The 21182-nt window shown below is 28.9% G+C and overlaps 2 protein-coding genes across 2 annotated transcripts; one reads left to right on the top strand and one right to left on the bottom strand.

The window, feature by feature from the left end:
* Positions 1-414: 414 nt before the first annotated feature.
* On the top strand, positions 415-1254 carry LOC113552594 (70 kDa peptidyl-prolyl isomerase-like). Its single transcript, XM_026955446.1, has one exon. It carries the CDS (start codon positions 415-417, stop codon positions 1252-1254), a length of 840 nt encoding a protein of 279 aa, XP_026811247.1.
* Positions 1255-8491: 7237 nt separating this feature from the next.
* Positions 8492-17044, bottom strand: LOC113553867 (atlastin). The gene is made up of 9 exons (XM_026957422.1): positions 16698-17044; positions 13054-13277; positions 12672-12983; positions 12310-12598; positions 12059-12243; positions 11763-11984; positions 11480-11694; positions 9950-10016; positions 8492-9884 (listed from the first exon to the last, which is right to left on the bottom strand). The coding sequence occupies exons 2-9, from the start codon at positions 13270-13272 to the stop codon at positions 9699-9701; spliced, it is 1695 nt and encodes a 564-aa protein (XP_026813223.1). The 5' UTR covers positions 13273-13277; positions 16698-17044; the 3' UTR covers positions 8492-9698.
* Between the last annotated feature and the right edge of the window lie 4138 nt (positions 17045-21182).

Here is a 21182-nt window from a genome sequence, read left to right as displayed (position 1 = left end):
AGAATACGGGCATTGATGTTAGGTAATTAGCTGACTCAAAACAATGTTGTTAATTATTCAAATATTTTACGGTTGACCCGAAAAACGTATATTATAGTTGCGAGTACATACAAAAATCTCATCGAAAAAAGTATTCAGTTTTTCCCCAATTTTTTCAATTTTTCTTTCTAAAAAAACATTATTTGGACTATTGGCTATTGCAAACATTTTTTTTTTTTTTTATAATGGATGTTATAAATAAATTATGCGTTAGTTATCGAACAGAATTTCAGTTTATAAATCATATATATATATATAGTCATATAGATAATAGATAAATAAATATTAAGCCTGTGGGTTTTGCAGGGACTGCGTGGAAATCCTATATAGATTCAGAGTCCGCCGAGGCCACAAGGCGAAAAGTCGGCTGCAGAAATGAACAGGATTCCCGTTTTCGAGGTGATCGACCAGCGACCGTTGGCCGATAACGAGTCACCGCCGCCGTCTTCCGTATTCCGGCCACTTCCCGGCGACGAGTGCTCCATCGCGTTGACGGACATACGGCTGCAGATCCCGGCGGCCGACTGCAGCCTGTCCGCGTGGTTCCGCGGTGACACGGACCGCGATCTGGCGTTTGTGCTCGGCGAAGCGGACTGTACGGTGGACAGGGGTCTGGAGGCGGTAGTGGCCGACATGCGGCCGGGCGAGCTCCGAGAGTTTTGCGTGGGCGACGGGCACGGCGGTCGGATCACCGGGCGCGTTCGTTTGTCGGCCGTGCGGAAGGCAGCCGGCGGCGCGAGCTGGCGCGGCGACGACAGGCTGAAGCTGACAGAAGCGGCCCGACAAAAGGACGCGGGCAACCGGCTATACGGACAGGGCCGGTTCGCAGACGCGTTCCACCGGTTCAACCGGGCGGCCAGGGCGGTGCTGTTCGTCCGGGACTTGGACGCTGTGCGAACAGACCGGGACGCCATGTACGTGGCCGTGTGCAACAACATGGCCGCTTGCCAGCTACAGCTGGGCAACTACGAACACGCCCGCCAGCTGTCCGGCAAGGCGCTCGCCGTAGACCCGAGCAACGTCAAGGCACTGGTGCGCCGGTGCCGGGCGGCTGCCGAGCTCCGCATGTTCGACGGTGCCCTGGTCGACGCCGTTCGCGCATTGGACATCGAACCGGGCAACGCGGTTGCCGAGCGATACCGGGACGTGGCCGCGCGCGGCGTGGATGCCCAGAACGCTCGTTACGGCGACATGGTCAAGAAGATGTTCGCCTGAAACGGCCCAGCTCGCGCTTGCCCGCCATGCAATTGTACTCGCGCTCGTGTGATGCGTGTAATGACGATATATCATGTGCCCATAATAATAACGTGCGATTTTCAACGTGCAGTGCGTGCAATGAACAACGTTGCCCACGCGATGTACGGGTTATTCATTAATTGTTGTTACCTGTAAATGGGCTGTTTAGGCACATGTCTATATATATATATGTCAATTATAAATAATAATACTACTAAATCCTATTTGTATTTTTATTGCTTTTATAACTGTCTCATTAGTGTATAGACTTCACACCTTCATACGCATATATAAATATAATACGCAGCTACGTTAATATGTTGTATTTTGTAGTTTAGTCGTAGTACAGTTGTACTACTAAGGCACTTTAAAGGTGCCTAGTGCTCTAGTACTGCTATACTATATTTCAGTGGTAGTTATGTTGACGGATCGGCATACGGACCCAGACGGCGCAATAATATACAATGGACCACTAAAATATGTCTCATTCAAACTTAAAAAAAAAAATTTAATAGCTGTACATTGCGATAAAATAATATAATCTGCGACTTCTCTCCTATGCAAGGCAATGTAATTTCTGAACCATCACGAGTGCGATATACTTGGCTGTAAAGCAATTAAAACGCTAACATTATTATTAAAGATAGAATAAATTGCAAAAAAAAAATAATTACAATCAACAAATGTAATACTGTTATATTCAAATAGATGGTAGTTTATTTTAAATTCATTTTTAAAATAACCATAAATATAAGGTAATTAATCAATGTTTAAAAAGATATAATAATAGCAATGATACCATTTGGATTTATTTGTCGACTCTGAAACTGTACACACATCGTAAGACAAGTGGCCAAAACAGTTTGCGCGCAAAAAAACACGAAATTATCGAGATTTTTTTTTTATATCAGGGTCGACCATGGCCCCTGTTTATTTTTCGACGTTTTTCACCTAAAAAACTAAATATACGTATTTTTAAGATGGAAGGGTTTGGTCGATGACTCTAAAAACATGGAAGCCTGTACAAGGGACCGTCGGACCTTCCTCCTATACCAGAAAAATCCCGAAAATCCAAATTTTAACCACCTAAGTACGGTAAAAACCACTTTTTTGAAAAAAACTCGTTTGAGAGTTTTCGTGGTGAAGGATTTATTTGTCGACTCTGAAACTTTACACACATCGTAAGACAAGTGGCCAAAACAGTTTGCGCGCAAAAAAACACGAAATTATCGAGATTTTTTTTTTTATATCAGGGTCGACCACGGCCCCTGTTTATTTTTCGACGTTTTTCACCTAAAAAACTAAATATACCTATTCAATTCAACGACTCTGGCGGTATGGTAGTTATAGGTGTATAAGCGCGTTTAAATACGCTGCCTGGTGCCCCGATAAGACCAAATATTACGTTGATAGTGGTACGTTACGACGGCGTTGGTAATCTTTCTCATGTCTGTGTTATGGTGGTCATCGGCAGTCCCAATCAAGTCGCCTGCAGGTGATGCAAACGCCTGAGATGTCTCATATTATGTATAACGTATATACAGCATTCCGAGCGCACGCCGTCATGCCTATGCCTGTGCAAATTTATGCGCCCCATTTCGAGTCCGTGACACGATGTCAGTGATGTACTTATGTCATCATATATATATTTATTTATACATTGTCACCACAGTTACAGTCAGGATATATATATATATATGGATCTCGTTCAGTACCGTGTCGTGCCACCGCGACTAGACGTCTTCATTGCAACACTCAAAGACTATTTGTTGTGGATCTCCCCTGATCCCATATCACACGATATTTGATTTATTTTTATTTTTTTTACTTTTACAATATCTTGGTGAGACGTGTTCAACACCGACATTGTATTTGTGTACGATCGCAAATACCGTTTGCGATTTCGATCGGCTTCTTTAACGGTCGCCTTTATTATTTTTATGCTTCCCCGATTGCGTTCCGCCGTTCGTCAGCCTCCGCCCGCACTATTGCGTCGCGTAAACGCCGTACGCCATGCCGTTTTTATATCGACGTGCGTCGAGTGTGCCGCCACTTCATGGCCACCTACTCGGTGTTGTACGCTCCAGCGCGTTTTTGACAGTCTCATCAATGTTGTCCGGCTTCTTCGCCGGTTGACGCCGACTACTCTACCGTATGTCGTCACCTTTGTACGTTTACCGTTGTATAATATGACGTTTCGCGTCCATCAAGCAGTCGGTCGTATTGTGCCGCAACGATTTTAATTGTCGAGCTCTCGTAAATTAGTTACAATAATTGCCATAACTGATATTGGTGTCGTTACGGCCAACATTGTTGTCCACTCCGGTGGTACCGCTAGCAGCCACCGTGTCGCCGTCGCCGCAGAGCCGCGCGCGATTGTAGAAGGTTGGCCGTCATGCAGAGTGGGTACAATGCGTCTACAACAGATTTGTCATCGTCTCGTGTAGAATTTTCCTATCGTTTTTAATACGTAGATTAAGTGTTTCGCCACCTCCCCGACTACGGTCGAAAAAATTAAAAATCACGTTAGACGGCGGTCGCACGAACAATTTAGACAAGGAATTCGGTCGCCTAATGGTATGCGATTGGCTCTTATGAAGTATAATCATTGTAATTGCGATCTATCTTGTGATTCGATTGCATTATAAACGTTTGGCGCTTTGTACACACTTAGATGCAACCGAGTACACGATGTTTCTTATCCCTAGCCGTCTGAAAAATAGTCACCCAACGCGGGTGACCCAACACTCGTATAAATATATTTGCTTATTATGCTTCACTAACACAAATTTTTAATTAATACCGTCATAAAAATTCTTACGAATATAATTTTATTAGATTGTAGTGACATGGACAGATATTAATAATTATTTATATTTATTTTATTTTTTAATTGTATTTGCAGTATATGACTATTGTAATTAATAAATAGATTGTCATAAAAATAATATAACATATGATAGCGTCCGTACTGGAAACCGTTGCATAGAAATTAAAAGGCCGTTATGGTAGAGAAAAATCGACCGTAAAAACATGCTCTCGTACTTCCCATTTTCCTCAGCTCTCGATAGTCGTAGAAACATGATTTTTACGCCAAATTAAACCTGAGAAGTTCCTCTAGACGACCTCGTGTCATTTTTTTCAAACCGGAGATGTTTGCATTTGAAATTTTCAAACTTTTTAAAATTTTTAAAAAATCATATAAAATAGAAAAAACAAGATATCAAAAAAATGGCATGAGGTCGTCTAGAGGAACTTCTCAAGTTTATTTTGGTGTACAAATCATGTTTCTACGACTAACGAGAGCTGAGGGAAATGGGAAGTACGAAAGCATGTTTTTGTAAGAAAAATCATAATTTTACAGTCATCATGTACTGCTCTGCTAAGTATAGCGGCAGCGTTCGAAAACAATGTTCATACCACCAACCCGAGCGCGACTGCAGCCGTTACGCACCATTGGTCTAAACTGGTTTTCATATCGCAGTTTATAAATAATTATTGTCAATACGATAACAATACAGTTGGTGACCGAATCATATTTTTCCATAAAACCGATTTCGAGTTATATATTTCGTGTGTTATTATTCTGCACGACAATTCTCACGTCGTCATAAAATTATTATAATTTGTTTAATAAAAGTACGATTTGAATAATTATTTTTTTAAACTTGAAGAGAATTTGATGATTTAGTTAATTTTATTAACGCTGAATCACGTATGAAAAAAAAAATATGAAATTTAAATCGATATAACAAAAAAACACCTTATAATCTGCACGGTTACATATTATGAATAAATAATAGCCTGTTGAATATAGTGACAAACGTAATCAATGTACTTACGATATAACTCGATAACTTATAATAGTCTAAATAATAAATGATTTAAGTCCCTAATTATATTCATTATCTACATAAATCAGTCAAATACTGTAATTATTTTTAATTAGTAGGTACGTCTATTACAGATTATTTATTTATTAAATGTAATAATAACAAATAAACAAATTGAAGCCAATTCAAAATATGACAAAACTTGATGACACCAATATACATTTATTTTTTTTTAAATTATTAATTAAATAATTATATTTACAACCAATATAATATACTATAAGTACATTTGATACGAGAATGAGAAACACTCGAATACAAAATAAATCGTCAAATCGTAAAAAATATTAAAATAATTAAGCTAGGTATAATATATAAGAATATTAAACGTAAATCATAATTTTATAATAGTAGTAATTACCAATTATTGTTATAATATAATTTTTTTTAAATATTAGAAACAGTTATAAATAATAATAGGTATCATATATGAAAATTTAGTTAGGTACAAACTAAAAATATAAATAAACTAAAAACTAATAAAACTAATAAACTTATAAACTTATAAACTAATTTATAACTATAAATTATTCGAAAACCAAATACAATATATAAATTAAACTTCATAGAAAATATAAACAAATTAATTTGACATATTTAACTGTGTAATCGATATAAATTGATTAAATTAAAATTGAATTAATTTTTACAAAAATATTAATAATCATACAATTATAAAAAAATACTTAGACACAGTTTTTTTTTTAATATGTATTTGAAGTTAAGCTTTACACAGTGCCGTTTACATCGTTCAGCCTTTTTGAGGCCTTGGTCAGTGATATAATAATTAATTAGGCCCCTAATTTATTCGCTAAGTAAAAATGCTTAAACAATTTGAAACAATGCTCTTTATTTTTCAGAATTTTTTTTACTAGTTTTTAAAGTTAGTATTTTGATAAAATTCATTAAAATCTCAAAAATGTACAAACTATTTCATTAGAAATTCATAAAAATTTGTATTTTTAAACCAAATATTTGAAAATGTAGTACAAGGACACAAGGTTCTTTTTTAAGTTTTTCAGCTTTTAAAATAAAAAAATTCTACCAGAAAACTAAATTAATTTTTTTATGATTATTTGAGGTTAACAATTTTATAACATTAGATATTCACCCATGAAATAATTATTTCTTTGCAAATAATTTTGATATTTTGTAATACTCATTTTTTAAAATAAATAATACTCGTAAATAAACAAAATAACAGTAGATATATATATACTTGAAATTTTCACCAAATGTTTATATTATTATTTTTATTATAAAATACAGTTTTCTAAATTCTTTAACTCTTTTTGAGTTACTTATATAGGCATAACAAATATTCATCTATTTAATTTTTTTTCTTCCATAAATGGTTCAACATTTTTGAACATTCAATACAAGATCCTACATAACTTACTTTTTTATATGTATAAAAATATTAAACATACATAAGCACAATTTTTCAGCACCTAAATAAAAGGTTCCACAACAGGTTTGATTTTATCACAGAATAGATTAAAGAATTTATTCTATTTTGTGATTACACCTTGGAATTGTGCCTTGAGGCTTGAATAAAAATAAAAATCAGAGGTATGTTTAGACCTGTAAGGGGGGTGAGATTAATTTTTAAATAACTTACTTGAATGACCAAAAATATACATTGTATAAGAAATTGAATAGAAAGATATATCTTTAATCCTGGTAGTTACAGAGTTACATATTACTAACTTGTAGCCTATAATAAGTATGAAAATAATTATAAAACATTTTTTTCATATATTTATATTATATTATAAATTAATTTTTTTTGTTCATATTAAATATTTTACATAAATAAATATTTACGAGTAAGTTACACGTATTTTGAGAATACAACATGCAAGTACGAGTACTTTATATATCTCAGATTTACTCGTAAAAAATATGTAATAAGAGGAGATAAGCGAGAATCATGCCCGATTCACCTTTAACTACGCCACAAAGTCACTGTTAGTTAAAATTTTAATTGTTTAAAATAACATTTTTGGAATAAAAAATTATTTTTATCGTTACCTACCTATCATTTTATAAGTGTTTTAGTCTTTTGAATAATAACTGACAACAAATACATTTTTTATTTCATACCAATTCTGAAACTGATTATTATTCGGAATATTTTCATCTATTAAAATCAAATTTCTAACAAGTAGTTTATTAGTTACAGCTTAAAAGAATGTAATGTTTAGATGAGCATAGTGGACTAGTAGAGTAACATTTGCTAGAGTATCTCTACAGCCTACGTTATAGGCAAATAATAATTATAATAATATATTAATACATACAAATTTTCCATGAATATTCTACTTTGGAATAAGGAATGAAAAATACATGTTATTATTAAAAAAGTAATAAATATATTTTTGAGTAACAATGTTTTAAAAATTTTTAAATTACTTAGGATGTAAAAAAAATATTTTCAAAAACTCCTCAATATCTATAAGCTATTTATATAATATAGTACTAAAAGTACTAATTACCTAAAAATTATTAATATGAGAGGTATTATGTTAATTTATTAAATGTTAGTAGGCACTTACCTATATTAAATATCAATGTACTATCGAGGAATTATAAATTATAAATGTTTATTCATTGTTTTTCAAAACTTGTACATATAAATAAGCGTACCTATTTGTAAATGTAATAATTTGGGTTTTTAAAATGTTCAGCAATATTATGTGGATATAGTCATCAACCAAAAATACTTCAATATTTTTTCTAATAGGTAGCTAATATAAGTTCTAATTTGTTAGGAAGTCAAAAGTAAAAGATTCCCTATACTTTTCTAAATTTGGGAAAAATAAAAAATGCATACATAAATTCACAGTTTTGATATTTTGTTGCAATTTAAATAGAACACGTCCATAGACTATTTCTATGTTGAGCATGTGTTTGACAGAAACAGAAAACCACCGTTTCCAATCGCTTTTAAAAATATATAATGTTATATAAATGTACAACATATGACTAAGTTATATAAAAGAAGAAGATTAGAAAGAAGGCATTGCATACTTTGATAAATGAAGTGGACTATTAAGTTGTTTAAAGAAATTAAACAAAATACTTTTTCAACTACCCAGGTTTTGCTTTGTAGAAAAAATAAGATAAAAATATATTATAGTCATAGTGTATGCTTGAAATAAAAATAGTAAATATATTGGATGGAACAGATTATGGTTTCATGTTATTTTTAAGGAACTAGTTTTAAATAGATGTTTTTGGTTTACTTCAAGTGCTTGATTGAAAAATTCATAACATTATTAACTATATATAATAACTAATAAAATACAAAATAAGCTTCATTAAAAATATAGAACATACATTTAATTATAAAATTATGAACACAACAACCTATACACCCAAAACACAGACAATCAGTGTCAACTATAAATGTAATATACTAAGTACAAAACATCTAGTATCTTTAACATAAAAACTATACTCGCAAAAAATTTAAGTTGCGCATTCACATTATATTGGAACAAATAACTTAATTTTGATTGCTCTACTTTTACATAAAATAAAATACCATTCGTTCAAATACGATTATGAAATACAAAAATAAATAATATAACCCTTGCTTTTATTATTATTTTTTACTATAGTATAAATCCAGAAAAAACAACAGTCCCGTAATTAACTTAACATCCATGGCACTTAAAATAGTAATATTTATGTACATACATTTTAATCTAAAACCCACAGTAAAATGGTTATTGGTTTACATTAATTATTTATTTAGGTAATATAATTAATTAATATAATAATACATATATTATAATTCTTTACCAACAAATAGTTGTGTTGAATGTTTTTACATAAAACAATAGTATAATACATAAATCATGAAAATAAATATAATAACTTATGCAAATAAAATAATTTAAACATCAGTTATCATTGCGAACATATTATTGGTAATTAGACATAACAGACCTAACAGTATTAGCCGTATGTTAATTAAAATATTAAATCCAAATAAATATAGTTGTGTGTAGAAAATTTTACGGCTTGGTTCTAGTCACCATAATTTGAGCAATTTATCTAAGAGAAAGTATAATTAAAATATATTTGGAAGACTAAGATGGGCCTTTCTAATGAAAAATAAATAAAATCAAATAATATTAAAATGATTGTTGAATTGAATATGCATATTAAATGAGGAAAAATATTTAGATATAATAACATAATTAGGTTTTATTCAATAAAAATTATTACTCATTTTTGTATTGTTAGATCTATAGTAGAAATTTCGTTGAAACAAAATGTATTATTTGATTTAGATTAAAAACTAATGAAAAAATATTTATGGATTCAACACAATAAATAGTATTAACCATCAATACACATTAACATTAAAAAATGATGATAAACAATGAATTTCACATACAAGTAGATAGGTATAACATTATATATATATATATGAAAAAAAATATATATAATCACAGAAAGTTAACATATGTGTGCCATTTATGAGACGACTTAACAACGTCATGAGGCAATATTATATCATGATTGTCTAAACCTGTCGTTCATCTCAACATGGGAATTCATTCTTTGCATTGGTTTTTTTCCAAATGGCGATTGAACACCAGTAATTGGAGAAGTTGTATTTTTCACAGCTATGTTGATTGCTTGATTAGTAGCCTGTTCTAAACTTTTTTGAAGGAAAATTTCATAGCTTGGCTTCAAAAACTAAAACAAATTTAAATAATTAATAACTATAACAAATAATTTAATGATAAATAAATAATACTAACATTATCCCACGTAATGTTAGCTGCATCATCAATAGTTGAACCTAGTTCACTATGTACTCCACTGTACCTGTAACAGAATACAAAATCAAAAATATTTATTAAGTATTTGTTGAAACTTTAAAAGCATAAAGTGGTAAAAAATGCTAAAAAAGTTATTAACATTCATGAATCACAAGTATCATTAGTATTAGCAGGCATTAACAGAGTTAAACAATAATATGATAAATTATTGTTTATAAATTGTTATAATATATTTATTTTTCACTCATTTACTCTATGTTTATACTAAATTAATTCTAAATAATGCGTAAAAATTGTATGGATAATGTTAAGTTTTTTCATGACTTAATGAAGTTTGTTCAATAAAAATCTAGACTAAATTTCTTATAGATAAACTTAAAATATTATTGGTAATATTTTTGTACTAAAATAAACTTAACATAGTTTTTAGTTTTTTAGTATAATATATATATATAAAAAAAATTAATTTCCCAACCCACATTAATTCTCATTGATAGATCACGTTCAAAGTTATGATATTTTATATAAAATCACAATTTTGTGTTATTATGGAACAATGAGTATGCATTAAATTTTGTTCAAAATCAGTAGTACAAATTATACCAACTTTTAATTTAAATAGAATATCTTATTGAACTGTGTTTGGAATTGAAAATTTAAGTTTCTAATGATTCAAATATTATAATATTAATTATTATGGGTATATGGATATGATTTAAAAACCTAAGTCCAATTGCTAAAGTTGAGGAAGTAAATGCAATCTTTCGTAAAATGATGGTAGAACTAAAACTTTAAAAGTTCTAGCAAATATTTAAAAATGGCAAGACTACTGGAAGCACTAAATAGAACCTAAAGTACACTATTTTGAAGGTAATTCATTTAAATAGAATCAATAATACACTATGTCTAGGTGTTCATTGAACACACCTCGTTTACATTTTTAAACTAGAATAGAACCTCTGAATACTGGACACTCTTGGTTGCTAAAATTTTATTGGCTATTTAGAAGGGGCAAATAAAAAATGAACAATATGAAAATATATCAAAAAAATTACACATATGTATAGATGTTTTTATTATTTCTATGTATGAACCTATAGGTATTATTATTTAAAAAAAAATAGCTATTTTAGGTTGTTTATAATAATATTTCAATGGATATGCTGCATAAAATGGCCATTAATAATGATGAATAAAATAAATTATAAGGGTATAATAATGTGTTAAACATACATTTTAATAAAATTTATTGTATCAGTTCTTTAGGGGTTTTCTTTTAGAGAAGTATAATCTGTCCAGTTATCTTGGCTATCTGCTGACGTAACAAACTACTAACACAGTTGATATTACTTTATATTATAAAATAGTTATCATAATGGTTGCTAATAGCCAAGATAAACTGGATTGGTTATAGTAGATAAGTCCCTGTTTCCAAAAAATTTACGCTATTTAGAGGGATCTTTTAAAGAAGGTTTTACTTTGTAATAAATAAATTATTAATATACTTGCCTTATATACGCCCACATTATAAGAATGAGAAGAGCAAGACCCATAATTAAGTTAATACCACTGGCTACAGAGTACATTCCAAAGAAGTTAAATATTCCAGATATGAAATAACAAGCAACTGCAACTGCAAAGAATACTGCTGGTGTACGTGCAGATTTGAATACATTTTTGCTTTCATTTTGTGATTTAAACTTTAAGTAATCTTCATCGATATCCTAAAAATTATTTGAGTAATTAATTAATTTAGTAATGCAAAGTAATAATTATGTAAATATTGTCTTACAGTCTCTAATTTAAATTTGTAAGATTCTGAGAATTCATCACCCCCCATTTTTCTCTTTACAATGAATTGCTCCATAGCCAAATCTTTGCTCTTAATATGTTCCTCATCTAGTGAGTGGGTGTTCAAATATGGTCTGTTACCACCACAAATAGTATCCATCGTCTGGCGGTACACTTCTCGAGCAGATGCAACAGCAGATAAATTATTTGCTTCAGCAGTTGTCTAGCAAATAATATTTAAAATTTTATTTTATTCTTTTTTTGCTTACTTTCTAATTTAAATTTATTTAGACTTACAACAAGCATAGATTTTGGTTCTGGTAGTTCAGCTCCAGTAAACAATTTAATATATGCTTTGAAATATTGAACTAACTCTTTTGCTTTTACTTTTTGTCCACCAATCTCTTTCAAAATTAATTTGTTTGGCTTTAATAACATTGGTATCAAAGTTAATAGGTTTTGTTTAAAGTCAGGTTCAATATCTAAATAATAATAAAAATAAATATTTAATCCCACTTAACTATTATTATAATTTATTTTTTTATTACCTGAAAGTTTGCCATCAAAGTTGGGATTAGTAGCAACATTCAGACCCGGGTGAGGCATTAAATAACAACTGATATCAGAAAAACACGATTTAATGTGTTTTCTTAGTGACTGAAGTTCTGGATGTTGTTTGTCGGATATTTGCAGTCTTTTGTCTAATATTTTTTGCCCACCTTCTGCACCATATTCAGCTTCATATGGAAAACTCCAATCCCTAACCAAGAACTGTAATTTTTGGAATGGCTTTGTACCAGTATCTTCTAGTGCTAAACGGCCATATTCGGTGAACAGCTAAAAAAGTAATAATTATAAAACTGTTCATCAATTAAGTAAATTGAAATAACATAAAATAAAAAATAATTACTTGTAGATGTTGTAAATCATCTTCTTGAATATTAAATTTTAGGTTATATATTTGGATTGAGCTAAGCAAAGTGCTTAATGCAAAAACTGTGGCACAATCTTTGACTGTACTTTCACTATCAAATGTACCTTGGGTATCTAGTAGTATGATAGCCACTTTTTCACCATCTTCTAAAGTAGCTTTAAATACTTCAGACCACATAAGAATACCTGTAGTATCTCTATCAGATCCACCACGCCAGGTAAATCCATCCAATGGCTTATCATCTGAACCAATCCAATGAGCATCTTCTTTTATTAGATTTAAATGATACTACAATGATATTATGTATTAATAATATTATAATACTTAATTTAATTAATAATTTTTTATGATTATTTACTGTAGCTTTCATGTATCTGAGGAAAAAATCCATTAAAAATGATTTTCCTTTTCGGTAAGATCCAGCAACAGATACCACAACAACATTTCGATCTTTAACATCATCCTTCAAAAGAATACTTTCAAGAGCTTCTTCATCGAGTATGAATTGATGATCTTCTTCAGCCAAAACTATTGGTACGGGTTTACCAACATTTATAGCATCTTGAACTTCTGCCATAATGTCTGCAATAATAATAGTTTTAAATGATTATTCCACATTATTAAATTAAATAGTAATTATAGGTAGGTACTTAAAATATTAAAATATATTGTAAATAAAATATAAATAGATAACTAAAAATATTCTTGGACTAATTCATAAAATTGAAAAGAATAATATTTTTTAAACACAACTGAGATGGATATTTTCTTGGTAATGTTATTTTTTGTTTATATAAATAATGATAGTTTAACTTTTGAGAGTATATTATTGAAATTGATAATAAAAAATTTAAATTTGTAGCTATCTTTTAAATTAAAAATAACATTTAGTGCTTAAGCATTTTAAGACTTAAAGTACTACATAAAAAAATAAAATAAAAATAATTCATTGGCTGTTTATCTCCAATTATTATACTGATTAATAGATACTATTTAAAGCTGTAGGTATATTACATCATGGTTTACTATATTATGTTAATAAAGAAAAAAAAAACCTTTTTTTGGCACAATAATACAGTATACCTATAGATGGGTAGGCAATAAAAATACGATAAAAATATCAATTAATATTGTAATAAATATAACATTATATTATTATTTTGTGTTTAGTAAGATTCTAGTAAGTAATAACTCATATAAAGAACATTTTTACTAGATATTATTATATTATTTTACAAGAAGAACCCTGATAAAAGATGAAATATTCATGGCAACAACTACTATATTATTATTATTATTATTTATTTTATGTTATGTGACACTTGGCGCCACCCTTAATTCAATTTTAGGTATTTTAACTTTAAATTTTAAACTAGGTACTTACAAACAATATAAAATGTAACTACTGTTTAGGTTAGAAATTATGTACATTAATTACCATGAAATTACTTTAAAAAAATGTGTAATGCTACTTAACCTGTTAGATTGTACTATGATTTCATGCAACCTTCTAACAATACAACGAGGTCAACAAAGAAGCATGACAAGCTGATTTTCTATTACTCATTAATAATACCAGATAATAAAATGTATGTTTCAATAATTTACAAAAAAATTATATATGTCAACTAAAACTGTTAATTAATATACGTTTATTTAATTATTTAAGAACTTATAAAAATAATAGTTATATACAAAATTATTTTAAACTTCTTTAAACAATTATACACAAATTAATGATTTTAAACTACAATGATTAATGAAGGTAAAATAAAATATTTTGTTTGGAAAGCGCTTTGATGTGGAAGGAAGGCCAGATGACCTGGAAATGATTATTTGCCCAAATCCCAATTGGCCACCAGTCTGATGGTATTTTAAGACTTTAGAAATACATGCCAAAGTTTAAATATATGTAGAAGTATATATGAACAGTTACAAAAAATGTTTGCACCTTATTCAAAAATAAAAGTAAATAAGTATAATAATTAAATTAATTGTAAAATAGTTGATTTTCTAGTCAAAGTACCTAGGGAAATACTTTAATAAAATACAATTTCAGAATTTATTCCCAAATATTGATATTTTTAGAAATTAACTAATATTCAACTGTTGTACATAATAAATAGGTAAGAGATTTCTACCTTTCTTGATATCAATAGATATCAATTTAATATTGCTAATAATATCTACAGATCAATATAGAAGTAGAATAAGTAGTTAAAGTCTGTAGCTTAATTATCTTAAGAAGCATTAAATATACACCCATTTGTGTAGTAAAAGATGCAAAATAACTATTGTTAATTTTTTTTACAAATATTTTCATAAATATGAAATTTAATTAATAATACAACTTTTAATAGTAAAATATTCATAGGTTAGCTAAAAACTGTATTTACCTATATAATAATAGATACTCTTAAGAGTAAAAAAATGATAAAGTACTATGTATTATACATCACCAGTTATAGCATATTTATAAGTAAATTTTAAAATAAATATCTAAACAGCTTTAAAATTTTATACTTCAATGGGTTTTTCTTTTCTAATTTTGCCATTTAATAAATAGTATATTGTGTGGCAAAGGTAAGAAGTGAGCTATTTCAGTCATGAGCAGAATGTGCAGTACTACATTACAATTTTTGTATTCACTTCTCTGTCGATATTATTTATTACAGTAATAGGTACATGATAAAATGTTCTCAGTATCTAGAAATCTAACTATTTCATAAAACAGCTGGAGAGTAAAACACCTAACAGCTAATCTTTTATGTATTAGACAAAATTATGTGTTATTGATACACTCATGTTTATTAATCTGATTTGGACAGTAACTATTTTATTGTTGTAGCAATCAGAAAAAAATGCATTTACAATTTGTGGGACAGAAAGAGATTTTGTCTAATTTTTCAACCGGCATTGAAAGTTTAACTTTAAGTGCAAGCATGATAAAAAATGTATCTATTTGTTCTATTAAAAATATATATGGATTAAAATACATTTTAAAAATGTTAATTTATTATGTATCAACTAAGGTTTTTTGTAAACATAATATAATTCAAGATACAATCTTATTTAGAGAGCTCTCAAAATAATAGAATCAGGCACAGAAAAAAAAAATACAATCCAAGGGGAGAGGGGTTGCTCTTTCCCCACCCACTATATTTGTTAGTCATCTTCTATGATACTATTTAATTTGTTTTTTTAATATGATGAACAGAAAAACATTACTAGATAATATCTGCATCCTAAAATATAATTTTTAGTAATTAATCTAAAACTTATAAAAAAAATAAAACTTTTATAAAAACTAAGACTTTTTTTTTCTGACGAAGAAATACCAACATATTTTAACGATTATAAAAGTTATCAATAATTTCTAGTAGCTACCTTTTAACTTTTAAATTATGTTTTGGATTGGGTATATTGGAGTTTATCAACAAAATAACGACATTACCTATTTGATTACCTAGTAGTTGAATAAAATTATCATGGTAAAATTTAAATATTGTAATTGTTTATTTAGCTCTTTATACATAATACATACAAACAAAACAATTAAAGCAAAAAAGCATGTTCTGTTATGACAAACAGGTGATACACGAGTTTGCATAATGGATACAATAATGTTTTTTGAATACAAACACAAGTATATCCAAAAACGGCAGTATTTTAAATCTGTCAATTATCGCACTAAACTGATGCTTTATTTTGTGATAACATTTTAATCCTGACAATTGTAGTAAAAAAGAGTAAGTAATGACTATCCTGGAGACAATAAACTTGTAAATTGTGCACTAATACTTAATTTTAGGCATACACCGAGAGTACATTAAATTTAAAGGGCACTACACGAGGAAGGGTGGGGGAACATTAAAATGAAAATCCTAGTTAACAGTTCGGTAGCAAACCATTGAACAATTCCCGTTTCGTCTTCGTAGCCTTACACGAATATTTCGGAATACCATTCGTGTTTTGCGTCTTATGAATTTTGGACGTGCTTACCGGGCGTAGGTAGTACTCTGGTCACTCTGGACGCTCTCTGGGTTGAACGTGTACAGTTTTACACGCGCGCTGCAGTGATTTCGCAAACCGATCGTCAAATGTTTCAAAACGGAAAATCCTACCGGAATTCTGTTCGAGGACAGGGAAATAGAAATCACGAATTAAAATAAATTAAATAACACACATAGACACGACACGATCGCATGCACACGAAAACGTCAAGAGACACTGTAAATAATCGAATATTATTATCTCGCACTGACACCCACTTGTTTCAGTGCAGTTGGCCCACGGTCAGTGAAGGAAAAAAACAAACGTTTAAAGTCTAATGTCTATCATTAAAAAAAAACTTGTTTATCGTGTATTTGTGTTGACGGCTGCGCGTTATTGATGCGCCTGCGCACAAGACAGCCGCGCGGAGAAACTGCCGCCGAAAACCGTTGACGTCATCATAGCCACAAGCAGCGCGATCTGGCGGACGGGTGTCAGACATACTTAGATTGCATAATAATAATAATTAATAAATAAATAATTATATTATATTAAATTAAGTACTACTTACCAAGTACTAGTTACTGTTATGTACCGATGAAAGACCAGGAAGAGTAACTACGAGTTACGAAACGTTTTTATTGATATTAACTTAATGTACTGTACACCTGTACGGGCTGTACGCACCACAGTGTTTACGTAATAATAATATTATAATATTAATGTTTTTGATTGATAGGTAATTTAAATGAAAAATGTTAGGTATTTATTATTTTAATCATAGTGTGTAAATACATAAAAAAAAAATAGCCTAACGACCGACGTGTACATCGATCACAGGATCGATTTGAAAAATAATCTGTTTTTTGTGTGCAGATTAATATTATTGCCTACAGGATAAATATTAACATTGACCATTACAGGTGTTGTATATTATTTGTAATTTATTTAATTAGTTTGCCTAATGGTAGTATACACTATTATTACTATTTTTATTGAGGATATTATATTACAACTTATAAGTGTATTCACAACTCATAAATTATAATAAATTATAGCCTTTGACTGTAATACTGTATTAATGACTGCTGTAAAGTATTATAGACTATAGTCTAAACTCTGTATAGAGGTAATCTGGCACTCAGCAATGCTATTATTATTTCAATAGTGGTTTTTGTTGTTGTTTGCAGGTGCATATGCCACATGCCGATAGATGTCGCTTGCGTAATGTGTTGAAAATCGAAATAGAAAAATTAAAATACAGCGAAGTCGGGCCTTGCTGAACCGTGGAAGTCCGTAAAACAGTAATACCATCGGTTATCGATAATAATATGTCCTTCGATAGGGTAAAGTATCAAAAAATAACATATATTTTTTACAATCAGTTATCGGTTTTGTTTTTGTTAAAATGCAATGTAATTAATAATTATAAATCAAAATTGATGGTAGTATAATTTAAGTTTCTTATTTTTTTTATATAAAAAAATTTTTTTTAAAGTTACTGATTTTAATAGAACGTTCACAAAATAAAATGTTTCTACTATGTGGTTGTCTGGCTAATATTTAAGTACCACTTAAACATCTATTTATAGATCCATCACAATTTCAGATTTTTGTAAGAAATCGAAATCAAACGAAGGCAAACGTACATTCATCAAACATTGTTATATAACGCGTAGGCGTTTGAGTATTTACTATTCAGAACGGGTAGGTAGTTTTGCTATTATTAGTAACGATTTTTGGGTGTGAATAAGTTTTGAGACAGGAAGTCGTGTTGGTATTGGATTGTCAATGACGAACCAAACACCACACCTTCTGTTGCCAAAAAATAACTCACCTTGTAAATGTTATGACATTATGACGAACGATAATTTAACCGATCATTTTATCTATGCGTATTTATGAATAAAAATGCAAATTACGAATGAACATGTAATTTAAAATGTATCTATTAGTAATATTAGTATATTACAATAATGACTATATTATATATTTACATGGCAATCTATAGTGTAGTGTAGTGTAGTATATGATTAAGAATAAAATGATGTATATATCTATTATCTATACGGCGTCATATTAATATATTGTTGTAATAACGATAATTTGCGATAGGTAGGTACCTATCTATATACGGCTTAATATGTGGTTGTGTTTCTGATTGTTGTTTTCTCGAACAATTGTTCAAAAACAGTGAACACCCACTAGACACCAGTACCTGCAATAGTGCAATCGTATTCGATTACAGTAATATTTATTCATTTTCATTATAAATAATTTTCAAGTATAATAGCCATTTATTTTATTTATTTTAAAATCAATGGTATAGCACTTTAGCGTTTAGCATACGTATACCTACTATTTACATTGGCAGTACATCGATAAGACGTGTGATCCGCTTTACGACGACGTTCATACATGTCTAAATTTATAAGCCATAATACAAAATAAATGTGTTTTTATTTTAACGTTATAGAATAATTTAGAAAGGGTATGCCACATTTATTATTATGTACATACATAGGTTAGGCTAGCTGCTAGGTATACAATTAAATATGTTGTTTCAAATTTGTGTGATATAGATATACTTATACCTGCTGTCTACGAGTATATGACTCGATATGGTATATTTGACGGCCAAAAATACGACAGTTAAAGATACATATTGTTATAAATATAATTTAATTATATAACAAAACATAATATATTTTTAAGAAGATACAATATAAATATAATATTTTTCTCCGACTTATACATGTTTGTTAAAAAGAAAACATTTCTTTGTATTATTATTGTAATTATTAAAGAAGGTATTAAAATATAGAATAACAACTATTAAGAACATTGTTTGTGTTTTGTCGTCAGAAGTTTGTTTTTAAGTATTTATAAGTTAGATATTATCTAATAAAATGTTATTGTTATAGTTATACATATTTAATTAAATTACTAATCATTTTCTTGAGAATATTTAATTTTTTGTTTTCTGTGGTAATGATTATAGATACATATAATATCTATACATAGTTTAAACATTAAAAACTATTCATTATTTCATGCACGCGTAAACACATTTGAAATACCCATATAAATATAATGACTAACCTGGCTAGGTCCTACCTATAAATTATAATTGTATTTGAAATTTGATTTTTTCTAGTTAAAGTAAATAATTTTAATAACAAAATTAACCAATAAGCTATTATAAAAAGATACCTAATGATAATAGTGATAAACTGATAAATGATAACTTATAATATTTTAAATATTTTAATTAATATTAATAATATTGGTCGGTATGAAATATAATTTACATTTTTGATTTAAATTATTATAGATATAATGCTTACAATAGTACAAAAACGTTTACATGAAATTTTATTTTTATTTTTTTGTGAATAATTTGTAGAATGTTGCGCTTTAGTATTTTATTTTAAAGGCATGTCGAAATTTAAATCATATGTTTTAATTCAACTAATATTATAAAAGTAATCTACCTTTAATGATAGCAAAATCTTAAAAAGTTAGTTAAATAAAACTTAAAAGTGACTAATCAAATTAAAAGTTCACAAGATATTTTAATTTTATACATTTATCGCTTAAAATGCTGATTAATTTTAATATAAACCTTTTTTCTACTATATATCTATTAAACTACTTAAATAACTTTATTTTATTATAGTTTCAGAATAGTATCATTATTATTACATTTTTTTTTTTTTAATGGAGTATACTATGTCGTTAAAATATCATCAATTTATTATCACAACAAAATTCCATTAGTATTTGTATTTCGAGTGTTATATATTTTATAAATTAATATAATTTTCTATAATTATAAGCGACATATTTGATTTTTTGATTATCTATATGATACATTATTTTGTATACATATTTTATATTTATTTATATTTAATATGAGTTAATTTTTTGATTTTTTTTAATAAAACATTAATTAATGTTCTTTATAATTAAATTTTATTTTTATTACTATCGGATGAGATGTAATATAGGACCAATCAGATAAATCTTTATAAGACATTTTTATAAAATATGAGCCCTTGATTTTAATTAGAATTTCCAATTTTTCTTAGTTCTTTGTAATCCTAATTAAAACCGGACCAGTTGTCACGTGTAAAATAAAATTTAACGCTTTTGTAGGCGTACACTGTTGTCCAAAAAACAAAACCTACTTACAATCTACATACTTTAACTTCTGTATTGAAAGTATTGAAATAAATACGTGACTTGATTATTCTGGTTTGAAATAAAATAATAATTATTCTTCAATTATTTTGAAAATAACCTATGATAGCACCTTACAACTTTAAATATAATTAATTAAATAATTGAACAGTGTTCAATAATAATAGTCAATTGTTATATTTATTATTTTTTCAACACCGAAAACAATACTTACCCTTGGGAAACATAAATTTACTGCTATAAAAATGGACATGTTTATTTTGGTAACTTTTAAAATGTATTTTTTTTTAA

The sequence above is a fragment of the Rhopalosiphum maidis genome, chromosome 2 (assembly GCF_003676215.2).
Source record: "Rhopalosiphum maidis isolate BTI-1 chromosome 2, ASM367621v3, whole genome shotgun sequence".
Lineage (NCBI taxonomy): Eukaryota > Metazoa > Arthropoda > Insecta > Hemiptera > Aphididae > Rhopalosiphum > Rhopalosiphum maidis.
This window is presented reverse-complemented; position numbering and strand designations above follow the sequence as displayed.

What these genes read in the sequence shown, in the direction of transcription:
- LOC113552594 (XM_026955446.1), top strand. Translation starts at nt 415, where the DNA reads ATGAACAGGATTCCCGTTTTCGAGGTGATCGACCAGCGACCGTTGGCC.
- LOC113553867 (XM_026957422.1), bottom strand. Translation starts at nt 13,272, where the DNA reads ATGGCAGAAGTTCAAGATGCTATAAATGTTGGTAAACCCGTACCAATA. An exon ending in ATGATTTACAACATCTACAA is followed by an intron (nt 12,599 to 12,671) that starts GTAATTATTTTT and finishes TTACTTTTTTAG; the next exon opens with CTGTTCACCGAATATGGCCG. An exon ending in CTAACATTACGTGGGATAAT is followed by an intron (nt 9,885 to 9,949) that starts GTTAGTATTATT and finishes AATTTGTTTTAG; the next exon opens with TTTTTGAAGCCAAGCTATGA.